Source organism: Rana temporaria, chromosome 7 (assembly GCF_905171775.1).
Source record: "Rana temporaria chromosome 7, aRanTem1.1, whole genome shotgun sequence".
Lineage (NCBI taxonomy): Eukaryota > Metazoa > Chordata > Amphibia > Anura > Ranidae > Rana > Rana temporaria.
In genome coordinates, this window is record NC_053495.1 from 155,740,508 (window position 1) to 155,753,721 (window position 13,214).

General features: G+C 39.4%; 1 protein-coding gene across 1 annotated transcript in view; it reads right to left on the minus strand.

Annotated features, from left to right (window-relative positions):
* LOC120945793 overlaps window positions 1-13,214 on the minus strand; it is an 85,069-nt gene that overhangs the window by 59,815 nt on the left and 12,040 nt on the right. Inside the window, exons 5-6 of the mRNA XM_040360202.1 lie at window positions 7,209-7,265; window positions 3,748-3,795 (exon numbers count right to left, since the gene is read on the minus strand). Of these exons, the coding sequence (XP_040216136.1) occupies window positions 3,748-3,795; window positions 7,209-7,265 (105 nt within the window). The remainder of the gene's footprint in view (window positions 1-3,747; window positions 3,796-7,208; window positions 7,266-13,214) is intronic.

Consider the following 13,214-nt stretch of genomic DNA (forward strand, 5'->3'; position numbering starts at 1 on the left):
GTGCATAGACAGCAAAACAAATGTTACAGGGGCGATAACCCTTCCCTATGTTTTCCAAAAAGATTAAAAATTAATTTTTTGGGCTGGAGCTACACTTTAAAAAGTACCAGTTCAAAATTACAAACAGATTCTACTTAACAAACCTACAGTCCCTGTCTTGTTTGTACTGCCTGTATACTGCTGTTCAGAGTATATAGGGCCTGGGGGCCCTATGCCTTCCCTTTTTTTTGGGGTGCGGGGTTCCCCTTAACTGGTTGCGGACCAGCCACCGTCGTTTTATGGTGGCAGGTCGGCTCCCCTGCGCGAGAGCACGTAGCTATACGTCGGCTCTCGCGCAGGCCACTAGGGGCGAGCGCCCCCCGCTCGCCCCTGACTCCCGTGCGCGTGCCCAGCAGGCGCGATCGCTCGTTACAGAGTGGGGACCGGGAGCTGTGTGTGTAAACACAGCTCCCGGTCCTGTCAGGGGGAGAAATGCAGATCTTCTGTTCATACAATGTATGAACAGAAGATCAGTCATTTCCCCATGTCAGTCCACCCCCCTACAGTTAGAACACACCCAGGGAACATACTTAACCCCTTCCCCGCCCCCTAGTGTTAACCCCTTCACTGCCAGTGGCATTTTTATATTAATCCAATGCATTTTTATAGCACTGATCGCTATAAAAATGCATGCCAATGGTCCCAAAGATTTGTTAAAAAAAAAAAAAAACGCTGATCTCCGCCATTACTAGTAAAAAAAAAAAAAAAAATTAATAAAAATGCCATACAAATACCCCCTATTATGTAAACGCTATAACTTTTGCGCAAACCAATCAATAAACGCTTATTGCGATTTTTTTTTTACAAAAAATATGTAGAAGAATATGTATCGGCCTAAACTGAGGAAAAAAAATGTTTTTTTTATATATTTTTGGGGGATATTTATTATAGCAAAAAGTAAAAAATATTATTTTTTTTCAAAATTGTCGCTCTATTTTTGTTTATAGCGCAAAAACTAAAAAAAACGCAGAGGTGATCAAATACCACCAAAAGAAAACTCTATTTGTGGGGAAAAAGGACGCCAATTTTGTTTGGGAGCCACGTCGCACGACCGTGCAATTGTCAGTTAAAGCGACACACTGCCGAATCGCAAAAAGTGCTCTGGTCTTTGACCAGCAATATGGTCTTGTTAATATATATATACAAGACCCAAAATGGCTGGTAATGGCCTGGGGGGGGGGGGGAGGCATGCCATTTTCTCAATGATGTTCATCCATATTGCCGGGACCAGACATTACATTAAAGCTGCAAGCAGTTTTAAATTATTTTTTCCTATAGAAATGTCATTTTGTGCAGGGACAGTTCTAAACACAGGAAACACGTGCCACGTCACAGGCATACTATAGACACCCAGCAAGTATGATATTTAAAAGGAATATTTCACTTTAAGCATCATTAACCACTTAAGCCCCGGACCATTTTGCAGCTAAATGCCCAGGCCAGGTTTTGCGATTCGGCACTGCGTCGCTTTAACAGACAATTGCGCGGTCGTGCGACGTGGCTCCCAAACAAAATTGGCGTCCTTTTTTCCACACAAATAGAGCTTTCTTTTGGTGGTATTTGATCACCTCTTTTTATTTTTTGCACTATAAACAAAAATAGAGCGACAATTTTGAAAAAAATTCAATATTTTTTACTTTTTGCTATAATAAATATCCCCCAAAAACATATATAAAAAAAAATTTCCTCAGTTTAGGCCGATACGTATTCTTCTACCTATTTTTGGTAAAAAAAAAATCGCAATAAGCGTTTATCGATTGGTTTGTGCAAAATTGATAGCGTTTACAAAATAGGGGATAGTTTTATTGCATTTTTATTAATTATTTTTTTTTTTCTACTATTGGCGGCGATCAGCGATTTTTTTTTTCGTGACTGCGACTTTATGGCGGACACTTCGGACAATTTTGACACATTTTTGGGACCATTGTCATTTTCACAGCAAAAAATGCATTTAAAGCGGGGGTTCACCCTATGAACGGAATTTTTTTTTTTTTTTTTCTACTACCATAAAATCAGGCATTGTAGCGCGAGCTACAGTATGCCTGTCCCGATTTTTTTACCCCCGTACTCACCTTGTAGTGAGTGAATGGGCGTGCCTATGGAGACGGAGGATGATTGACGGCCGGCTCTGGCGCGTCACGCTTCTCCGGAAATAGCCGAAATAGGCTTGGCTCTTCACGGCGCCTGCGCATAGCCTGTGCGCAGGCGCCGTGAAGAGCCGAGACCTACTCCGGGTGTCTTCGGGGAGAGAGACGTGCCAGGGCCGGCCGTCAATCATCCTCCCTCTCCATAGGCACGCCCATTCCCCGCGGGAGCCGAAATCTACAATCTACGATTACGAGGTGAGTCCGGGGTTAAAAAAATCGGGACAGGCATACTGTAGCTCGCGCTACAATGCCTGTCTCGATGGTAAAATCATGTGGGTGAGGGTGAACTACCGCTTTAAATTGCATTCTTTATTGTGAAAATGACAGTTGCAGTTTGGGAGTTAACCACAGGGGGCGCTGTAGGGGTTAGAGTTCACTTAGTGTGTGTTTACAACTGTAGGGGGTGTGGCTGTAGGACTGACGTCAATCGATCGAGTCTCCCTTATAAAAGGGATCACTCGATCGATACGCCGCCACAGTGAAGCTAGGGGAAGCCGTGTTTACATACGGCTCTCCCCGTGCTTCAGCCTCGGGGAGCGTTCGCGACGGAGCGGCTATAAACGAATAGCCGCGCCGTCGTCCCGGATTGCTCCCCGAGGGAACCCGCCCGCCGCACGCAGCTGGGGGTCCCGATCGGACCCCCACCCGCTAGAAGGCAAGGACGTATATAAACACGTCCTTCTGCCTGTCCGTGCTATTCTGCGGACGTAAATAGTCGTGCGGCGGGCGTTAAGGGGTTAAAATCAATCCTCCCGAAAAAACTGACGTTTTTAAAACTTTTTTTGCATTGATACATGTTCCCTTGCATATTAGCCTTTAAAATTAGCACTTTTGACTTTGAACGTTCGAGTCCCATAGACTTTAATGGGGTTTTAAAGCTCCCGCAAACTTTCGTTCTGTTCAAAGGTTCTGATGCGAACCGAACCAGGGGGTGTTTGGCTCATCCCTAGTTACATGTTTCCAGTTGCAATTAACATTTAAAAAGGAAATGATCTGTTTCAGTTTCAAACATACCTGAGCAAAGACTGACGGTTCAAGAGATTGCATTGATTTATCACATATGACGTTTGTGGATTTCGTAAATATTTAAATAAATCACCCGAGGTGTTGCAGAACAGATATTATGGAACATTCTATATATAGATCGATAGTTACACATACATATATGTAGCATTTTGTTTGTATATTTATGTCTATCCATGGAGATAATCCAAAGTTATTTAATTTGTCATTTATCAAACGTGTTGCCCAGTAGTCACATTTGTTTGCTCTGAATGCTGTAATTCAATGAGAGCCAAAATGTGATTGGTTTGCATAATTATTGCTTATTGAACTGGTTTACAGGAGATTGATTTTTCTTTTGGGGCAAAAAACAAATCACATTTAAATGCCAAATCATGGGGAGAAGCATTTGAATATATTTTACCTTGTGCATGACTGGATTATTGAATTAGAATGACCAAAATCATTGGGTTTGAATGTGGCTCATGAGCTGGAAACGCATTGCATACATTATATCAAAATGAGATTTAAAAACACATGTAGATGGCAAGATCCTTACCAAAAAAATATCACCAATAGTGTTACCAATATGGCAGATTGTACACTTCTGCAAGGAAAGTACATTATTAGACATAATAATAATACTAGTAGAAATACAATACTTTAATGAAAATGGTAGATGAGGGAATTCCATTCCCGTTTGCGATTTGGGTAGTATCTGTTTTCTATGTCTATAATGGGATGAGCTTCGAATTCGACTCGAACATTGGGGTGCATTTGGGGTGTTCGCAGCAAATTCGAAAAGCCGCAGACACCCTGTAAAAGTCTATGAGAGAATTCAAAAGTGTTAATTTTAAAGGCTAATATGCAAGTTATTGTCCTAAAAAGGGTTTGGGGACCTGGGTCCTGCCCCAGGGGACATGTATCGATGCAAAAATGTTTTTTTTTTTTTTTTAAAACAGCCTTTTTTTCAGGAGTAGCAATTTAAAAAAAGGTTAAAGTGAAACAATAAAAGTGAAATATTCCTTTACATTTTGTACTGGGGGGTTATAGTATGCCTGTATAGTAGCGCATGTTTCCCGTGCTTAGAAGTGTGGGTGTCCCCCCAGATTCCATATCAGGTCCTTCAGGTCTGGATATTAAGGGGAACCCCTGCGTAATTTAAAAAAAATGCCGTGGGGTTCTCCCAAAAAATCCATACCAGACCCTTTATCCGAGCAGGCAAACCAGGAAAAGAGGGGGGGGATGAGACAGCACCCCCCCTCCTGAATCGTACCAGGCCACATGCCCTCAACATGGGGAGGATTCTTTGGGGGTCCCCAAAAGCACCTTGCTCTTTTGTAGCTGAGGGCAGGGGCCACCCATCACTTGACCCCTCCCATGCAAGGAGAAAACGCCGGACTTTTCCATTGACGTGGATGGATGGTTTATGTTGCAACAGAGGGGGGCGGGGTCACCCATCCACATCACTGAGAAAGCCTGGCGTTAAACCCCCCCCCCTCCCCAGGTACTTTAGACACCCCTACGTGTATTGTTTCACTTTAAGCATTATTAAAATCACTGCTCCCCAAAAAAACGTTAGTTTTTAAAACTTTTTTTGCATTGATACATGTCCGCTGGGGCAGGACCCAGGTCCCCATAGACTTTTTTAGGACACTAACTTGCATATTCACTTTTAAAATGAGCACTTTTGATTTTTCATGTTCGTGTCCCATAGACTTTAATGGTGTTCAAACTAATTTTTTGCCTGTTCTGGTGCGAACCGAACTGGGGGGTGTTTGGCTCATCCCTAGTCTATAAGCTTAACTTACAGTCAGTAGGATGTGTCCCTTGTGCTAAAAACTTTGTCCATCCATCCCTCAACCCTGCCCCTGTAATCTTTCAGTGCAGTGGGGGTTAATACAACTAGACATGTGCAGAATGGAAAAATAAAATAAAAATTCACTTCATTTTGATTCGTTATTTACATCAATTTGTTTCGTTAAAATTGTTTAATTTGTTTTCGGAATCTGTTTCGTTTATTCATTTTCCAAATTCCAATCGATATGAAATTTGAACATTGGATGATGGTTATATTCTTTCTATTCTATTGTTTTTTTATATTCTTTTTTTTTTATTCTATTCAAATTTGAATCTATTCTAAATTTGAATTTCAAAAAACGTTTATATTGTTATATACTTTGTATTCTATTTATCGGTTTATTCTATTATTTTATATTCTATTTAAATTCAAATTTATTCTATTTGAAATTAGAATGTTTGGAAGATGGTTATATTCTATTATTTTCTATACTATGCTGTTATTTTCTATACTATTCAAATTGATTGCATTTGAATTCTGGCAAATTCTATTCTTTTGTTTTTGTAATTGTATTCATTTTTTCTATTGTATTATTTTCTATTCCATTCTTTTCTTACAAATTTAAATGTATTCCTTTTGAAATTTGAATTTCAAAAGATGGTTATATTCTATTTGTTTGTAATATATTCTATTTTATTTTCTATTCTATTTTGTTCTGTTTTACTCGATAATATTCTATTCCCTTATTTTCTATTCAATTTCATTATCTTTGCAAAACAAAAGTATTCGAATTTAAAAACCTTAAGAATTCGAAAACTATTTGAAATTGATTAGAAAACTATTCAAATAGATTTTAATTCAAATTTTGTCCAATTGTTTTTTCATTATTTCAGATTTGTTTACATTTGTTACTATTGTAATTCAGAAATTCAGATACATATACGAATTTATGAAAAACCTAAAATTGTCTGAGTTTCAATTCGGAACAAAGCGAACTGCACATGTCTAAATACAACTAAGGGGCTGTCACAGGCTCTGATCAAGCGAGCCCAACTATGCCCACCCTTTCTGCCCAGCTCTGCCATTAATAGCCATATTATAGCTTCTGAAGAGCATTGGGACAACTCTTGGAAGAGAGAGAAATATGGCTTTATACTACTTGCAGTGTCAGCTCATCTCTGTGTCGGAAGACCTACTTAAAGTTTGACTTTACATATTATGGCAGTTCCCGCCTGGTTCTGGGTATTGATGAGTGCCCCTCTGGCAAAGGCTCCCCTTAGTGTCCAGGCATGTAGGCATTCACAAAATGGCATAGTCAAAATATCAGTATCCAAACCCTCCACCACTCTACACACTGCTGACCCCCTCTCTCAAATTCAGATACTTACACAAATTCATTTTTTTCCCCCCACCACTTCAGACTCAACCACAGCAAGAGACTTGCTCATGATTCCATTCATTCATATGCATCGTCTCTTCTTCGGTTTTGCATCATTTGTGGTTTTCCGAAAGATGATTTTTATATTTTATCTTTAACTTCATTATATATATGTTTTTCTTCCTATTGTATATTATTTTATCTATCAAGTTTAATTATAAAACCATACCCACCCCCCTCCCTCATCCCCTAATGGTTTGTTCCTTCATTTTTATCTTCTATTGTCCTCTATTATTTTTCCCAGATACTCCTCCAATGATTTAAAATGCTTCCACTGTATCCATCTTTTGTTATAAGTATTGAGTCGGCCCGCATCGGTATTCAATTTTATTATAGTTTTCCACTCTTTTGAACCATTCTTTTAGCTCTTATTTTTTTATATTTAGCCAATTTTTTGGTATCAATCCTTTTGCAGCATTTATCAATGGTGGAATTAATGTTTTCCTATAGCTTATATTTGATTCTGTTGGTTCATGAAACACACACGCCTGTATGCTATTAGGCATCCTTTCTCCAGTTATTACTTCTACGAATTCCCGGATTTCGTGCCAGTATTCCTTTATCTTTGGACAATCCCAGCATATATGTGTAGTTGTTCCAATCTGTCCACATTCTCTCCAACATAATGGGGTTTTGTCTTGGCTATATTTCATTTTGAAATAGATTTGCAACATTTATTTTACTGAATAGGTTTTAGTAAATAATTTCCTATGTTCATGGCGGCCATAGAAAGAAAATTAAAATCTATTCTTGAACAGCTAATCTGTATATAATATCTTACCAGTGTACGACCAAATTTTCCCAATGCAGCTTTAAAACTCTCTTTGTTTTCATCCTCCTAAAAATAACACAAACTAGTCAAATTTACAGAAAGGAAATTGAATGCATTTATTGTCATTAATCACATAATACAAAGCAAATGGTTTGTATAAAATTTATTTTGTTAGATAGTAAGATAATTTAACTGCCCTAATAAAAGAAGATCTCTTAAAGCAATCTCAAGTCTTTGGCTGGGTGACAGCTGGCTTCTGTGCTTCTGTCTGCTGGAATATTCTACAGTATAGTAAGGCCATTGGCCTAAAGCAGGGGTGTCCAAACTTTTTTCAAAGAGGGCCAGATTTGATAAAGTCAACATGCGTGAGGGTCGACCATTTTGCCCGATATTCTTTGAACCATTAAAATTCGGTCTAAGTGTGTTCGTCCGAGCACTAATACACTGCCCAACAAGAATTCTCATGCCTTTGTCGCACTCATTCCCGACACACACAGACGAATGCTCTGCTCTTTAGGGGTACCATTAATTCTTAATGGTACCCCCACACATTAGAAAACGTGGGGTGCTTTTGAAGTCGGGGACTTCTTTCCGTGCAATTTTGTGGGTAGGGAAACCCATTGAAATTAATGGGCTGCCCTGCACGCAGCCACGCAGATGTGAACCAAGGGCTTGTTCACATGTCAGGTTGGAGGGGCAGTAAAACAACATGGTTGAACTGTTTTTAACCACCCCCAACTTCTCCCTCTCCAGAGAGCCCCCCATACAGCAAGATCCCCAGAGAGCCCCCCCCATATATCATGATTTCCCAGAGCCCCCCATACATTAGGGTCCCCAGAGAGCCCCCCGGTACATCAGGGTTCCCAGAGCCCCCCCATACATCAGGGTCCCCAGAGAACCCCCCCATACATCAGTGTTCACAGAGAGAGATTAGCACAGTACCTTGTTTGCTCATTCAGCCGGGTACCGCACTGTAGGGAAGCAAAGAGCATAGCACATTCCCCTGCACTACTTTCACTTTTGAGGCTGTCGGTTGTCACAGTGCCGATGTATAGTTCGGCAGGGGGTTGGGCTCATCTGACAGCCATTCTCTCCCCTGATCCCGTGGCACACTAGTTGTGAAAGGCTGGTTTAGATAACCAGGCCGGCGGGCCCTTCAAAACCGGGCCGCAGGCTTCGATTGGCCCGCGGGCCTGACTTCGGACATGCCTGGCCTAAAGTGTCATGGCAAATTACATTTTAAAAAGAAAGCGTCCTAGACACCAAAATGCTTTCAGAACACCTAATCAGATCTGTTGTCAGTGATTAAAGTGCCTTTTTATGAAACCGATATATATGCAACAATAGTGATTATCACTCATCTCCACTGTACAGCAGTTTATGTGGCTGTGATGAGGAGTGGAGATGTTGTTCTGTCACTGCAGAAAAATGAGAGGAAATTATCTCCCTCCCTGATTCTCCACCTCAGAGATAATAATAGCAGGGACAGAGAAACAGTCACAATGTGATGAGGGAGCAGATGAATGTCACTGCTTGGCAGTAAAATCACCATCCTCATTCAGGTTATTATATATAAAATGTGTGCGCGTGTGTATACAAATATAAAAGTATAAGTAGTATATACACAAGGGGTCTTCAAAAAGTTTTCACACTAATTATATATTACACACACACACACACACAGTAACTTAGTTGTTATAGGGAACAATATATCACCATACCATACCCCTATGGCTTATAAAATTTGGGGACTTTTGTCCCCTAAAAAAAGTCCTAGTACTCAGGAGGATCATGCTCTTTATTGTCCCTGGGATATAGTGTGGTTATATTCTAATACTAGACCTCAGTATATTTGTATCCTGTATGTAGCCAATAAAAATAACAATAATAAAAGTCCTATCGCAGAGGGTCCATGCATGAATAATTGTGTTTTTATTTATATCAGGACATTCCTGTGACAATTGTACCAGAGTGTATTTGTAAAGCCATAAATACATTTGGTTACAAGTATCACAGGAATGTCTTGATATGAATAAAAACACATTATTCATGTATATTCCCTGACCAATATGTCTTTAATTAACAATTCGTTTTATTTTTAACTGTTATTTTTCCTGCTTCCCCTGCTTATTTTATTGAAGAGAATTTTACTCTTCACTTCCAATACACATCATGGCCATTCACTGCATATTCCATTCTTTTATTCTCAGCCAGAGAAAATAAATACAATTGTTAATAAACATGGTCTCCTCTGAGAGATTTATATGCGGTGAATAGCCATGATGTGTAAAGGTCAGATTGCACCTTGTTAAATGGACACATAAGGAAACAAGCAGTGCTTGCCAATATTAATTACAAATATAAAAACCATCATGACCTCTATTTTTTTTTTTATTTGTTCCCTATTACCTCAACCTTCTGATCATCATGGCATTTTGTAAATGTTATTAAAAGGTTAAAGTGGAGTTCAACCTAAAATTTTTACTTTCGTGACCCCTGACATGTCACATTTGGCATGTCATTTTTTGGTGGGGCAGATACTCTATTTTTAGAGGCACCCAGCTTCCACTTCCTCCCCGGGGCTCTGTGGCACTTGGAAAAAAGTTCACTTCTCCCCCTTCCCTCTGTGCAATCTTCTGGGGACATGTCACAGGTCCCAGAAGATTGCCCGACCAATCACAGCATGCAGCGTGGCTCGCACATGACCAGTGCATGCCTGGCTGTGAAGCTACAGCCTGGCACCCACAATCACAATGCTGTTGCCAAGGAGAGGAGGGGTAGAGGAGCAGGGCTTCATTTGCCCGCATTGCTGGACCATGGGACAGGTGAGTGTCCGATTATTAACCACTTGGGATCCGCCTGCCGTCAATTGACGGCTACAGTGCGGATCCCAAAAGCCAAACCGCCGTCAATTGACGGCCGCCCCTTTGGGCGTTCCCCGCGCGCGCTCCAGAGCGCGCTGCGGGGAAAATCTGTGTTGGCCGTGTCCCTCGGACACAGCCAATTACAGATCGCCGCGAACGGCCAATCAGAGTGGCCGTTCGCGAGGCGATCTGTGCGGCCAATGAGAGAGGATCTCATATGTAAACATATGAGATCATCTCTCATTGCCGTTTTACACAGAGACAGCGGTGCTGTCTCTGGAGAGGAGACCGATCTGTGTCTCTTGTACATAGAGACATAGATCGGTCACCCCCCCAGTCACCCCCCCTCCACCTACAGTTAGAACACTAAGCAGGGATACATTTAACCCCTTCCTCACCCCCTAGTGTTAACCCCTTCAATGCCAGTCACATTTATACTGTAATTAGTGCATATTTATAGCACTGATCGCAGTATAAATGTGAATGGCGCCAAAAATGTGTCCGATGTGTCCGCCATAACGTCGCAGTCCATTAAAAATCGCAGATCGCCGCCATTTCTAGTAAAAAAAATAATTTAAAAAAAATAATTCTGTCCCCTATTTTGTAAGCGCTATAACTTTTGCGCAAACCAGTCGCTTATTGCGATTTTTTTTTTTTTGTTTACCAAAAATATGTAGAAGAATACGTATCGGCCTAAACTGAGAAAAAAAAATGTTATTTTTTTTTTAAATTGGGATATTTATTATAGCAAGAAGTAAAAAATATTGTATTTTTTTCAAAATTGTCTCACTTTTTTGTTTATAGCACAAAAAATAAAAACCGCACAGGCGATTAAATACCACCAAAAGAAAGCTCTACTTGTGGGGAAAAAAGGACGTCAATTTTGTTTGGGAGCCACGTCGCACGACCGCGCAATTGTTAGTTAAAGCGATGCAGTGCCGAAAGCTGAAATTTCACCTGGGCAGGAGGGGGGTATATGCTGACTTTTATATGGGTGGAACTCCGCTTTAAGAATTTTCTGGTTATTGCCAAAACGTTCTCAAAACGGGTCCCGGAGTTATTTTTCTTGTTAAGCTAACACACCATAATAGTATAGAATCTTATCAGTTAATACATCATAGATTTTGTAGTAGTAAATTAGGATATTTGAGAGAATGTTTGGGTTTGGCATCATAAGCTGTTGTTCAAAAAATACTTAAAGTGTATGTATATCCACATTGTTCATTTTGGATATAGTAGAGAAGGACTAGTTCCCCTGTTACTTATATTATTTAAAAACAACAAGTAAAAGATAAAAGTGCTGGATACAGATTATTAATGACATTTCTGGTCACAATAGGTCCAGTTCTGTGGCACTCCGACAATGAGTCATGAATGAAAACCATTCATGACAGTTCAAATGATTGCTGATGATCACCACTGTAACAAGCAATCACAGTTACGCAGTTACTTCCAGTGCAGTACAGTGTCACTATGGTGAACTACTCTAATGACAGTATAGTATATTTTTTTAAAGAATTGAATACAATTTTTTTTTCTTTTTTTAGATACTGTTACCAGTCAGTATTCCTGATTACCTCCACATCAGTCACATAACATACAGTATGACATATAATGACACTTTACTACACTGGTGACAGCATGTTAAAATTGTGAAAAAAAAAAGCTTTTTTTTTTTTTATTTCTTCATTTTCCAAAATATTATAACTTAAAAAAAACTTGCCATGCCTTTTTTCTAAATACCTTGCACTCTCAACTTCCCAAAAAGGGGCCATTTGTACTGTCTTTGCATTTTAGCAGACTACATGTTGCCCTAAATTTATGAACAGACATTATAAACTAAAGAAATTGTGTGTTTTTCTTCAAAATGTTCAATATATTTTTTGTTTTTATAGCAAAACAACTAGTTATGATTAAATACCACCAAAAGAAAGCTCTACTGTACATGTGTGATTTTGTTTATTTAATTTGGGTAGTTTAGCATGACTACACAATTGCCAATTGATGTAGCACAGTGCTGAATATCAAAAAATGCCCTGGGCATTAAGGTGTTAAACCTCCCAGAGGTCAAGTGGTTAATGGACTTATAGCAGATATCAGACAAATCTGTGGTTTTCTGCTTGAAACTGTTTTAAAAAGGTAAGTTATCCCAGTGTTAAGACAGCAGCAAAGGACCTGGTGAAGGGGGAGTCTGTCTGACCATTAAAATGTGTTGGCTTTTTTCTGCTATGAACCAGTTTTATCAATAAAAGCTTTGGCTGTTTGTTTGGTGCTCTCATTGGACTGTATATGTTTTTATTGTTGTCTGTGTCCCTGCAAAGAAGTTCCACCTTCCCTGTTTGTCCGGGTGGCCATTGTCACAGGACATAAAATGATGCAAAATGTTACAGTTGGTGCCAGGAAGGGAGTTGAGAGGAAATCTTGCAATTTGGGGACAACTGTTTCTATATTAATGTCAGCAAGAAGAAAATTCCAGAATTTTATATATATTTCCTCTCACTTCCTGTTTCATCCCCAGGGTAGAAATGAAATGTAAATCTCCCCATTGGTACACAGGCATCAATAAAAGGAAAAATACAATAAAGTATAACTGGTAAATTACAAACTATGAGATATATCTAAATAACTACACAATGTTTCAAGATTTTCTTTTTTAACCACATCAATACTCGGCATTTTCGCCCCCTTCCTTCCCAGACCAATTTTCAGCGCTCACATTTTCAATGACAATTGCGCGGTCATGCTACACTGTACCCAAATTAAGATTTTATCATTTTGTTCACACAAACAGAGCTTTCTTTTGGTGGTATTTATTCACGATTCTGTTTATATTCTATATTTTTGCCATCTAAGCGGAAAAAAAAGAGCGAAAATTTGGAAAAAAAAAAAAAGAATTGTCTATTTTTAAAAAAAATCCAATAAAATCTAATTTGGTCATACATTTGAGCCAAAATGTATTCTACTACATGTAGTTTTTTTTTTTTACCAAAATCTGTTAAGTGTATAATAATTGGTTTGTGTGATCACGGACAGATGTACGCAAATGATCATGTACAGATGTGCGCAGGTGATCATAGACATTTGTGTGCAAATGATCATTGGGTCATGTGATTTTACTGTTACATATGTGGGGGGCAGGTGTTTTGGGGAC